At 37.1% G+C, this 14,069-nt stretch overlaps 1 protein-coding gene across 4 annotated transcripts in view; it reads right to left on the bottom strand.

Moving 5' to 3' along the window:
* The window catches only part of Sntg1 (syntrophin gamma 1), a 400,484-nt gene that overhangs the window by 94,687 nt on the left and 291,728 nt on the right, over nucleotides 1–14,069 (bottom strand). For all 4 annotated transcript variants that reach the window (XM_005362238.2, XM_026786566.1, XM_026786567.1 and 1 more), the window contains 2 exons: nucleotides 9,248–9,378; nucleotides 866–995 (listed from right to left, as the gene is read on the bottom strand). In XM_005362238.2, coding sequence (XP_005362295.1) covers nucleotides 866–995; nucleotides 9,248–9,378 — 261 coding nt within the window. The remainder of the gene's footprint in view (nucleotides 1–865; nucleotides 996–9,247; nucleotides 9,379–14,069) is intronic.

Here is a 14,069-nt window from a genome sequence, read left to right as displayed (position 1 = left end):
CTGTTGAGGCTTCCTGACTAGTGAATGCCAGTGGTTTCACTCTTCCTGTCTCCCCAGTGCTGATTAAAATGTGTAGGGCACTAGATTTCTTCATAAGAGATTTAGAGATCAAACCCAAGTCCTCCTCTTTACTCAGAAAGAATTTTATAGACTGAGCTCTCTACTTCTCACTTGTTTATAATTTTCAAACTTTTGGAGGGCTACATTTCTAAAATTAATACCAAGAAAGGATGAAGTATTTCAATGTAATGATAACAAAGACCTGATAACCACAAAACCACACAGGAATTGAGGGAGAAGAAAGGGATTTAGAAAGACAGATTAAGAGGGAAGCTATATGTAATGACAGAGACCTGGCTGTCCTGCACAAATTCCTGCATCCCATAATGGCATCCACTCAGTAGCACTGTGCTTGAAGGATTCTAAGGTCGCCTTCCAATATCCTCATTAACACCTTTCTCCTGAACCTCCTCATTCCCATATTTTCAGCAGCAGTCCTGAAGTCACTGAAGACATATCAATAAAATTTCCTTGGAATTCAGTATCCTATTGCTCTTAAATAAACATACTCCTTCCAGGACAAATTCTGTCTCATGTTTATTTAACGCAGTTGCTTATTTCTTTTGGCAAAGGAAAACGGTGAGTGCTTTCTCACGTGTCTGGGTTCTCATGGTGAGCTGAGATTATTCTCTTGTGTTTCAGAAGTGTTCCGACGAAGTAGAAGGAGGCTCATTCTTATTATGTCTCGAGGCAGATTAAGCAAAGTTAAATGCCACCAAATAACCCTATGAATGCTGGAAGACTTGCTCCTGGGACTACTGAAAGTCTTTCTGGCTGTATAATTATTCCTTGAATCGGTACTTACATTATGCTTTGTGAGGCTTGAAATATTAGCTGCTATTGCTTGGAGCCAATCCATGCAGTCTTCAGTAGACAGGCACTGAATAATTCCACTGCAGACTCCATCCACAGCAACAACTTGGAAAGCGTTCTGCCTAAAGTTGCATCAGAGCAGAAGAGACCAAACACCTCGTTAGTTAGCTGTTTGGAACTCAGTCCTGGACCTAGAAGAGTTCCTTCTTCATACAACTGAACAAACAGCTTCCAGAGTCAAATTTGATTATTTTTATGCATATATCTGTTTTTAAATAAATCAACAAAAAGATCAAGATATTATGCAATTTCAAATAGTTAGATAACATTCTTAAATTCAGGTAAATGTGCACAAAGTATGTGGAATTGCACAGCCTCGACTCAGGGGCATCTTTTCCCTTTGGCCAAACATGCAGTCTCTGACTCTTTCTCTGATCTTCTGACATGTGTCATTACATTTCCTGACTTACAGTGAAAAGATTGCAAACATAACCAAACATTAAACATTACATTGTAAAACTCAAGCTAATTTCTTGAGTGTTCTTTGGATATAGAGTTAGTGGTCAGGAATACAAGAAACCACAGCATGAATAGAAGCCCCCAAAGGCTCTGATCCTGAACACTCATCTGTTGTGTAACATGGTACACTTTAGAAATTTACAAGGCCTATTTAAATCCACCAATGATGGTGTCATACAAAGTTTCCACAGCTGAGCATTCAAAATAGAATACTAGTTTCATGTATTATGGGGGAATCTTCAGCTTATGCCCCATTCCAAACACCACCCAGATGATCAACTGGGGACTTGGCCCCACTCCTTCGGTTCCAAATCTGGCCCCTCACAAATCTCCTCCCCAGTAGCTGCTCACGATTGTGCCTACAGAGTAATGAAGCTCTATTCCCTATAGCTATCAGGTGATTTCACCCCCTCTGTTCCTCTGAGATCATTAGAGGTGCTTTGTTCATTAAACCTGGACTTTTAATTCAGCCTGAACTGACTTACTCCATCAGAAGAAAAAAAAAAACCACTACTGGGGATCCAATACTTATCATCCTGCCCTGAGCCCAGGTAGAGTTGAGTCTTTCCAGAGACCACTTGGCTATAGAAAACCAGGCTCCCTTTGAGCCCGCCTCTGTCACACCCAGACCAACTTTTGCTAAGTTCCCAAACTAAAATCCTGCTCCCAAATTAAAGTCCTATAATTTCTTCCACCTGTGCCAAGATGGACCAAATGCATCCTCATAAATGGAGGCTACTCGCTTGTTTCCTGACCACCCAGATCAGAAATAATCACACAGATACTATATTAATTTCAATAGCTTAAGTGTATTTCTAGCTGGCTCTTATATCTTTTTTTTTTTTTTTGATTTTTTGAGACAGGGTTTCTCCATAGTTTTTGGTTCCTGTTCTGGAACTAGCTCTTGTAGACCAGGCTGGGCTCGAACTCACAGAGATCTGCCTGCCTCTGCCTCCAGAGTGCTGGGATTAAAGGCGTGCGCCACCACCGCCCGGCTTAGCTCTTATATCTTAAATTAACCCAGTTGTGATTCACTGCAAGGTTGTGACCTACTAGCAAGGTTCCAGCAAACTCCTGCGGTGTGTTTCTCCTTTGGTGGCTACATAGTGTCTCTCCCTGATTCCACCTACTTTCTCCCAGCATTCAGTTTAGCTTTCCCAGCCTAGCTCTATTCTGCCCTGCTGTAAGCCCAAACAGCTTCTTTGTTCATTAACCAATAAAAGCAATGCATATACAGAAGGCCTTCCCACATCACTGATAGATTTTACAGTTTAACAGCTGTTACCCGACCCCCTACTGGGTTTCCAATACTTATCAATATTTAAATATTCTCTCCAAATACACCCCTTTACTGGCTTGATCAGTTTACAACTGAGCATTTGAGGATATTAGGTGGTCCCTGACACAAAGGAAAACCCAGGGAGTATATATCTGACCCAGAGTCATGAGTAGGCCTCTGTCTATTTAATTTTTCTCTAGACCAGATCCAGTCTCTAATGGAAAACTTGATGCCTGATAGGTTTGTTTTCCAAATCACTGTGTATTCACACTGTTAACAGTTTTAGTGGTGGTGGTTCTCATACCTGATGCTTCCAACCGAAGACAGACAAGTGTTCAAACATGCATCACTTAGTTGTTCTTAAAATAGATGTTTATTAGTAATAAAGTGATTTTAAACTTCTTATGATAAAAACATGCTTCATTAAAAAAGTATATTCAAAATTCAACTATACATTAAGTTTAATTCATGTATTTGGTTGACAGTCTAGCCTTTAATGGTGGAGCCACCTCTCTAGCCCTAAGCTCTAATTCCAATGCTCCACAGTGAGTAAAGTGTTTATAATATCCAGACCTAAGGCTGGAGAGATGGCTCAGCAATTAAAAGCAAAGACTCCTCATTCAGACTTACATTCTATTCTCACCACCCACATGGACGCTGTAAACAGCAGTCCCTGGAGACAGACATCCTCTTCTGAATTTCAGGACGACTAAATATCTACTTGTTGCACAGACATACATGCAGGTTAAACAAACATACACGTTAATGATTTTTTAAATGTCCAGACAGAAGCACAATCATCTATGGAAAATGAGATCAAATTTGAATGTAGCAATGTATACTTTTTTCCACTCTGTGTTTGCCGTGACTTTTTCTTTATAAACTACAATAAGAGGACAACAACTAGGAAATTTTAGCTGCTCAGTTCTAAAATTTATGTAATCTTATATCTTATGTAGTCCCTGATAGAATAAATCTGAAAAACTAATACTTTATACATCAGACCTAGATATTAACACAAGTTTTTATACTCTGTGTAATGAATGTAAATACACACATTTTTAATTATTGAAGTCAATTACTCTTATTTTTATCAATAATTGATTCTAAGTCATAAGTCTTCTTACTTTGTGAGGGTTTGGTTAAGAGAAATAAGATAAACAATTATATTTGTGCATTAGAAACAAGAATTTCAGAGGCTTAAGTATACAAAATTATTGTGACTTGATTACTGTCACTATGAGCAGGATACTGGATACAGAATAGGCATAGAAAATTGGTAAAGGCTCTGTGGGACTTCCTGGCAATGAAAAGCTAGCATAGATCCATGGTAAGCATTTGTTACCATGGGTAGATAAGCAGTGTGGGTCAGCCTATTATTAGGGAAAGTAATATAACTGGGAAAATCTTCTAAGGTACACAGATGGATTAGGACACTTGGACAAATGGATGCAGTTCAATAGCTCCATGATTAAAAATGAATAGTAAGAGACAACAGAACCAAAATTCCTCCAGGGTTTTTGACCTAAAAAACAGAACATCTATGGTGGGAAAAGCAAGGGAAAGCCTAAATTTTACACAGAAATAAGAAATCCAAAACAAACATAGGGGTGCAAAAGGCACAGTGTATTTTGAGAAAGAATGGTTGCTGGATCTGTTTATAATAAGACCTCATCTATAAGAGCTTGCAAATTATTCCATACATGCCTAGATTGGACAATTAGTTAATCTTGAGTAATTGCAAAGGAAAGAAAGAAACAAAACGAGAGCTCTAGCTCTCAATTAACAATTGTTCTCAAATCACTGGCAGCAGGCCCATTGTCCTCTTGCCCTGATTAGATTTTGGGACTCTTCTTTCAGCTTTTCTATTAAAAGAAAAAAGTTTGCTGACCCTTATAGGAATACATATCAATTATAATGTTCCACCCTTGAAATTCACCAACCCAATACCCAGACTTCCCAAGTCCTCCTCCAGCGTCTAAAGATGTGTCGTTCTGACCTCTTCGTCCACACATTTTCCGTAATCTACAAAATTTAGACCAGGTTCTCACAAGCTGTGCTGCAGCCAAAACTAGTCTCCTCTCCTTTCACTTTATGCTTGGGCCCATATCCTCCTAGTCACCCACAACACAACAGATTCCTCTGTGTCACACCCAACCTTTCCATAAAGTCTTATCTGCTCCCACATTCCCACCTTGGAACAGGAACATCCTGTACACCCAGCTAAGACCCAAATCTTTTTTTTTTAATTTATTTATTAAAAATTTCTGTCTCTTCGCCGCCACCGCCTCCCATTTCCCTCCCCCTCCCCAATCAAGTCCCCCTCCCTCGTCAGCCCAAAGAGCAATCAGGGTTCCCTGCCCTGTGGGAAGTCCAAGGACCACCCACCTCCATCCAGGTCTAGTAAGGTGAGCATCCAAACAGCCTAGGCTCCCACAAAGCCAGTAAGTGCAGTAGGATCAGAAACCCATTGCCGTTGTTCTTGAGTTCTCAGTAGTCTTCATTGTCCGCTATGTTCAGTGAGTCCGGTTTTATCCCAGGCTTTTTCAGACCCGGGCCAGCTGGCCTTGGTGAGTTCCACATAGAATGTCCCCATTGTCTCAGTGTGTGTGGGTATACCCACACACACTAAGACCCAAATCTTAATACCTGACTGTGTCTATCCAAACTACTTCTAACTTTTAGGCTTAGTGTGCTTCTACATTCTTCTTTCTCCCCAATACTACTTCATCCATAACAAAGTTAAATCAAATAAAGAAAATCCAAATGCCAAGTCTTATCTCCGAAGTACCAACAGTATATTAAGCCTATATTTTCTGGCCAAAATTGACCAGTCATGTGAAAATGCTTGACAATGAGTATTATATAGATGACGTCTAGGACACAGAAATTAAATCATCATACATCTCTGAAAGTATTCAAGGAGCTTAAAGATAGATTACAAGCAGGGTATGTTTAAATAGACAGACTTATGAAAGCAATAATATGTCTTGAGAACTCTGTGATAAATATCATTAAAATGTTACCAAATGTTGAATAGACAAGGAAAGCCCAAAATGTTCAATGTTCTGAACTTATATAATTTTTCCAGAAAAAAGTGAAATCAATGTATTACACTAAACAGCCATGCAAGTGTGAAATTCAGGTCAAATTAAAACAATAAATGGATATGTGTATTACATTATGCATCAGCCTAAGATAGAGAAAATAAAGAGGTACAAATGACTACCTAAAAATTAAAGAAAAATAAAATAGATTAGTACAGTTAGCTTATTGAGAGAAAGGACTCAAAGTCCTTGACCATATGTAGGGCTCACAGTTGTAAACACTAAAAATAATAAATTTAGAAATTACAGAATGGTCTAAAGACATAACCAGATGTTTCATCAAAGTAAAATTTTTAGTTGGCAAATGTAATCAAAAGCTGGTCAACATCACTAGAATGTGCATTATCGGGAGGCATGTATCACATCCCCTGGGAGGATAAAGCAACTGGCAAGCTCTCAAACCTGTAGTAAGAAGGGACACAGACAGACTGACGCTAGAAAGATTCATGGAGCTCATACAAACCTCCCAGCCAATGCTTTCCAAAGAAATTACCATCTATTAAATCTCTGTGCCACTATTTATATCATTTGTACTATTCACAGGTTATCATAAAACCTAATGTCTTAAAAATGGTCATTACTTTTTAAAAAAAATGATTAAACTACTTTGAAAAGGAAAGAAATAGTGGGGTATGAAGAGTTGAAAAGGGAAGCTACCAATTCTACTAAGCAATACTGAATCTAATAAGCCTTCGTGTTAAATGAATCCATTAACAAAACGTCATCAAAATGATGAAATAATAGAGATAAAGAATAGATTTGTAATTGCTGAGGCTTACAAACAGCAAAGGTTGTAGGACAAAGGTATTCAAGTGTATCATGAAGGACCACAATGGATTCATAGATGAGGGAGATGTTTACTGCCTCAATTGTGATTTTACATGAAGAAATATGCACAGGCTACATCATCCCATGTTGTTGAAATTTTACTATTTGTTATTTGGGGGCTCTCCACCCAGCTCCCAAATAAAACATGGAGGCTAATCCTTCCTTATGAATGCCCCACCTTAGCTTGGCTTGTTTCCAGTCAGCTTTTCTTAACTTAAATTATCCCATCTATCTTTAGCCTCTGAGCTTTTCCCTGACTCTGTTCTCTATACCTTTCTTTACCTCTTACTCTGTGGCTAGCTGTGTGCCTGGGTGTCTGGCCCCTGCCATCCTTCTTTCTTTCTTTTATAGCTCCTGTTCCTCTTCTTGTTATTCCTCTATTTTCTCTGCCTAAGGCCCGCCTATCCTCTCTCCTGCATAATTACCATCCATTCAGCTCTTTATTAGATCAATCAATTATTTTAGATAGGCAAAGCAGCACAACTTCACAGAGTTAAACAAGTGCAATATCTTAGCATCATTAAACAAACATTGCACAGCATAAATGAGTGTAATACATCTTAAACTAAATTCCACAATGATCTCATAGAGGTAAGAAACTCACACAAAGTAATAATGGAATGGAGATGTTATCAATGCCAATGTTCTGGCTATGAAATCACACTACAGTTTTGAAAGTTGTTTTATTATAAGAATGGTTAAAGGTACAAAAAAATCTTATATATCACTTCTTCCACCTGAATGTTACTCCACAATCACTTCAAAACAGAAATGGTATAATCATAAAAATAGTATTTCATATAGAAAAGTATCAGACTAGTAGATATAATACAAAATATATCATTACCTAAATTCAAAGAAATTACTAGATTAAATAATCTAGTTATAGTATTACTTTTTTAATTTGGAATAAAAACAAAAAACGAAGAAAAATTTCAAACATATGCTACCATGGAGAGATTTTTTTTTAGAAACTAGGAATTATTAAAGGAAGGGAGAAATATACAGGCACTTACTCATCAATACCAATCTCCTGTCATATAGATAAACATTTGAACAAAGAAAACATAGTGTAATTTTCAAAAAATAAGCATAGATATAGAAATTTTAAATCTTTGTGTATCCTATAGATTAAAATTAAATATAGAGAGCAAATTCAGACAAATAAAAGTAGAAATACGTATATTTATCATCAAAATGGACTCTAACTCAGCCAATGCATTTCTTATAATTCATAAAAAATTATCATACATAATTCTGAAGATCAAAATTCCTCATAAATAGATATGCTCAAACTGAAATATGTAGAACTTCGCAACAAAATGATGATGCCGGTGCTTTTATAAAAACAGGGGAGACATTTTCTCAAATAATATACAATTGGAGAAAAACTTGCTTTCAACAAATATCACCGGTTTAAAATTATCCATGATGAAATCACAAAAAAAGCCAAAATCAAAACAACAATTCAACTTCTTAACTCCTTCAAAATTTTTAAGTACATTCTCATGTAGCCCATGGTTTAAAAAATATTTAGTACATGAGAAGAGATGGTTATTAACCCAAGTGAATTTTAAATGCTGACAAGAAAAAAGTGGCTGCATACTTCGGAGGTCCCCTGCCTCAGCTGAAGACCTTGACTACAAGCAGTCAGCAAGAGGAGGCCAGGAAAGGCTAATCATTGGTTATAGAGGGACCTTGGAGTTGAGTGGTAACAAGATAATTGTTACCTTGAGGTTCCTTATCTTACCCATCCCTAACAGGGCCTTGAAGATGCCTCCCACACTGGAAAGCTATAAGCTGCATAAGTCACAAGTCTGAGCTCAAGGACACAAGAAGGTATAAACCAACCAAAGGACCATTTTGGAGCCTGACTGACCTAGTGAGCAGCTGCCAGCTGTGTGTCTGAGCTGATCAAGAAGCTTTGGTGGAAACAGACAGAAATCCCTTCTTTCCAAAGAGGTTTCCCAGTCCCTGAGGCATCTATCTCAAAAAAATATATAATAATGATGATGATGATAAGCATCAGGCACAATATCAGACCAAGGGACTCAGGAAGCAGAACAACAACAAGAAAAATCAAGAAAAAAAATGCAGAAACTTTTCATTTAAATTCTATGGAAAGAAGGGATGGACACAACCCACAAATCTGCTATTGAAAAACAATTCATTCCACATCCTTAGCAATACTGAGCATGATAAAAAAAAATGAAAAGCAAACTCATATATACTAATTTACAAAACTGTTAACATGACAATGGTAGATAATTAACTTCAAAGGTCTCAGGTGTTACTCAATACCCTCGGTTAGATTCCTAGCATCACTCAAAAAGATAAATGTATAAGCAATATGAGTATTTTGAATACAAAACAGCTTATTAAAATTAACTCGAGAAATATTAAGCCCAATAAATTATAGTAATACATATATATCAGATCCACTGCAATTATTTATGACAGAAACAGGGCTTCCACTGCCTTGGGTTCCATATTTACCATGGTCTACAATGGGAGAGGATTCCTGTACAACTCTCTTGCACTTTCAGAAACATGCTAAAATAAGAATGACATGGCACATTATGCTGAAAGCTTGAGCATTGACCCTTTTCAATCAGAGATTAGAAGCTGTAAACAGACTCACCGACTCAGGTCAGTCCCGGGCAGGTACTGGGAGCAGCGGGCATGCAGTAGAGGAATGAGCCTGAGGTCACACCACCGCTTCTCCCACCGCAGGCCTGGAGATGTGGGCCACGAAGAGCAGGAAAGCGTATCCTGAAAAGAGTGACATGTTCAGAAGCTTTGTGTTTCCATGTCTTCCCAGACCTATCACTGGGGGACGTTAATTTTTTTCAATTGTTTCCAATAGTTTGATAAGCCTAAGTAATCGCCCACTCTTGGGTCCAGAATTCTACTTCAAAATGTCATTGTTAACAGAGCTCGGTAAGAAGGCTAGGAAAGACCAAGAAAATGCCTGGAAATTATGGGTGAAGAGGAAGAAAACAAGAAACTGTAACAGAGTGGAATCTGTTCACGAATGGAAGAAACTGGAAAAGTTACTACCACGGGGAAGCAACAAAACCTCTTGGAAGATGAAGTCATTGTTCAATGGGCCAAGAGTTTTGAGTGCCTGCAAGTGTCCAAACATCGTCATATTTACAAATATCTTTTAAATGCCAATGTGTAAACACACACCGAACATATTCATTATGAATCTCGAAAATATTTCTGAATTAATGAACATTCCTGCAAGTGAATCTCTAACACCCTGCTCTAGGAAGTCTTGAACACTGTTTTCATTTAGTTTCAAAAAGTTTAGGTCCTTTTACATCACTTTCACATCATATCAAGGATATAATTATTCCTTTAATATTATATGTGTTCAATATTATAACTGGTTTGTTGGGGGATTATTAAAATACCTTTTTATTAATTTTTGAGATTATATTTATATAATTTTCACTTTTCCCTAATTCCCTTCAAAATCTCCTGTGTACTCCTCATCTTTGTCTCATTCAATTCATGCCATCTTTTTCTTTATTACATTGTGTTTGTGTATTCTTAAATACATACATGCAATCTGCTCAGTTCATGTAGTCTTTCTAGAGTGCATATGTTCTCAGGAATGACCGCTTGATATTGTGTAACCAATAGACCTTTCTGGTATCATTAAATACAGAAAGGAAAGGATGTTTTCTGAGCAGATACAGTTCATGTCTTTTAAGTCTTGTTTCAGAGGTGCACGGTGTCTTCAGTAAGAAGGACTTATATTTAATCTCCGGAAGGCAAGTAGGGGAAACAAGAGCAGTCTGTATTGTTTTAGAATTCCCTTGGCACCCCCATATTAACAATTCAAATTGTGGCAATAAGCTTTCAATGAAGGAAAGCAACCAATAGTCACTCCGATACAGCTGTGACACCTACTAACTACAATCATGAACAGACTGGAAAGCTACCCCTAAGGGTGCAATTGTGGAACTCACATCTTGATTATAATCATAAGCTGCCTAATAGAATTTAAGGTCCAATTAGAAGAAAATCACACCTAGTACTTGAAATCTAGCCAAAACTTGGAGCTAGTAAGGCCATGGATCTAAGAGGAGAACATAATGTTTTCACTGCGTTAAATGAGCACAATTCTTAGCTGCATTCTAGCTGCTTCTCCTTATAACTCATAAGCAAGCGCCACTCGCAATCTTTTCAAAGAATCTTCTTGCAGGAAAATTTACTACAGACAACAACAACTGCCCCAAATATAGACAAAACATAAGCTTGGGATGCCCAATTCCAGTGAATACAACTCTTCCACCTAAGGACTGGAGTCCGTCTAAGAAGATGGGTTAAGATTGCAAGAGCAAAAATATCTGGGAATCTGATATTGTGTCTTCTGGAAATGATATGGAGCCTTCACTAATGAGATTGGGATTATAGCTGCCTAGGCACGACCTGAACCATGACAGTACCAACAGATACACCAGTGTCAGAGAGGAATATCTTCCAGTACCCAATCACAGAAAAAGAAGTAGATAGAACTAAGAAATTCTGAAAGTGGGATACTTAATATGCCCTAGGGGTGAGCTACCTGTTTGGTTTGCTAGTATCCAGTGGTCAGCCCTGAAATTATAATCATACATGTAGCACTAAACATACTCATGAGATTGAATATATACATTTATGCATTTCTTTGTGTCTTTCTGTGTGTGTGTGTCTGTCTGTCTGTCTGTCTCTGTGTTTGTGTAACATAGGAAAAAAACTATAAATTTGAGAGGGGGCAGGGGTTGACATGGGAAAGATTGGAGTGAGTAAAGAGAAAAGGAAAAACTATGCAATTATATTTTATCTAAAAAAAATCAGTAAGTGGCCAGGCTATTTATAAGTATGAGGTTTATAGGAAAAGCACTTCTACAGTCTCACAATAATCTGCTCACATGTTCCTTATTATTATCATCTATACTATTATCTCTGGTTCATTAAGTACTTTGTAATGTTTTTTTTTCAAGATAAAGATATGCTCATGTTACTGCGTGAATACAGGACTATGTTCAGCAGCAGCAATGAATCATTTTATTTAAAGGAGAAACACGGGGCAGCCTCCATACTGTGAAGCATAGTCTAGGCAGATAAACAAAGCTTCCCAGTTAATCAGGACCTTTCATCTGCTGTCCTCCTGCCAGATTTCAGGGTTGCTGAGCCAAGTAATGGGAATGATTGTTTATGTTATACGTCATGGTAGTCAATCACTCATCTATGTAGATGGGCATCTAGAAGAAATTCATTTGCTAAGTCATCCAACCTGTGATAGCCAGGGATGATTGGTTCATTACAACTAACTCCTCTCTGATCCCACAGGAAAAACACCCATCACAGCACATCTCATAAACAGATATGAAATAATTAAAAGAATAGTTGAAATTTTTTTTTTTGGTTTTTCGAGACAGGGTTTCTCTGTGGTTTTGGAGCCTGTCCTGGAACTAGCTCTTGTAGACCAGGCTGGCCTCGAACTCACAGAGATCCGCCTGCCTCTGCCTCCCAAGTGCTGGGATTAAAGGCGTGCGCCACCACCGCCCGGCAATAGTTGAGATTTTTTTGTTGGTTATTTGACATATTAGCAATTTATTTGGTAGATTATGAACAGTGATTTTTCATATTCTGTGAATATGAATTCCTCCATTTGGTTATCATTTTCTATGAATACATAAGAGAATGTATGAAAGAATATTAAAGGATTGGGGCAATGTGATATCAAGGACAATGACAGCCATAAGTGGGCATGATATTTACATAACACTGTTAGGAGTAATAGATCTGAAAATATATTTTCATTGCATTTAATACCTTCATAAATTAAAATGGAAAAGGTCATTTTTTTCATTTTATACTTCTTTGAAAATCTATAAAATATGCCCAACTTCAACTTTTAGAATAATTTAGCCTGATATAGATGCCACTATAAATCATATTCACAGCTGAATATTTAACAGCATTAAAAATAATTCTTATTTTGATTATGAAGATAAGATACAGATTTCAAGGCTTCTTTAACAACAAAATTGCCAAAAAAAAGAATTACACGTGGAATAAAATGCCAGTCTGAATGTTTTATAAAATAAGTTGGCATAGAAAGCCGACGCTAGGTATGAAGATAAGGAATGTGTTTTCAAAGTGTATGATCTGACTATCTGAGTGTCATTTTCCATTGATTAGGAGGAATTTCTTAACTTCACCTCCAGAAAAAAAAAATAAGGAACAGGATTCAGACAACTCAGCTTCAGCAATAGAAGGGATATTTGTGTACCTGAAATCAGTGACATTTTGTCCATGTAGGAGTAGTCATTAAAAACCGAAATTTTATATTTAAGGCTTGATTTCTCCTGATTTTTAAAGTGCTTTTCTAAAATCATAGTTCAGCAAAACAATATCCGATTACTCAAAATTTGATTAAAAATCATAGATATTGGGTCTGGGTGGTGGTGGCACTTGGGAAGCAGATGTAGGAGGATCTTTGTGAGTTCAAGGCTAACCTGGTCTACAAGAGCTAATTCCATGGCAGCTAGGACTGTAACACAGAGAAACCCTGTTTTGAAAAACCAAAAACAAAGAAATCATAGGTGTTCAAAATGCAGTTCCATACAATTTCTTTGTTATTAAACAATAGTGAAGATAATTGTAAATCTGCGAGTAGGGAGAGTTTCTAGTCTCTCCTCTTGTATTGAAGCTTATCCAGAGCATGGAAGGGAAACTGGTTTGAACAACTGCACTCAGGTCAAAAGACAGAATCAGCAGATGCACCAAGAGGAGCAGAGCTACCTTCACTTTATAGTCTTCCAGCTTTCAGATCTCAACACTATCCATGTTCAGAGTCTTAACACCTCCCTAGTTCTTTCGTTCTTTCTATTAAAGGTGTTTAGCATTCTGGAGGCCAGAAACCACAATTAAGAACTTCCTGTAATACCCCATTAAGTGCCTCTATAGATTTCAGCAAGACTTTATTTGATGGAAATACACCAATATTTCCTCATTATAATATGTTTTGCTTGAATTTGTACGTTGATTCTTCTTTATATCACCATTATAGACTTTCATTACACTAAAATACATCTATCAATGTAACAATATATTTCAACATTAATGATAAAAATAATAATACATTATGAATAAACCTATGGTAGCATGGAATGTATATGTCATGTTGTATTCAGAATTCTATACAACTGTCTATGATGAAAATAGTGAGGCTGCAGATTTAGTAATAATATGTAATTATTATTATGTAATTGCTATGTCCTAATTACAGGTTTCTAAAGAATGATAGTGCTATTTCTATATAAAACAATGCAATGAGTAGCAAACCATAATGATTCCTTCTCTTAAGCCTTTCATCCTGACTTCTCTGCTTCCCATTACTGCAGAGGAGATAAAGGACTTCAGACAAAATCTACATTAAGAACATGAACAAGCACCTTTCT

This window comes from Microtus ochrogaster, linkage group LG5, assembly GCF_000317375.1.
Source record: "Microtus ochrogaster isolate Prairie Vole_2 linkage group LG5, MicOch1.0, whole genome shotgun sequence".
Taxonomy (NCBI): domain Eukaryota; kingdom Metazoa; phylum Chordata; class Mammalia; order Rodentia; family Cricetidae; genus Microtus; species Microtus ochrogaster.
The sequence above is the reverse complement of the archived record's forward strand: the minus strand, read 5'-3'. Positions and strand labels throughout refer to the sequence as shown.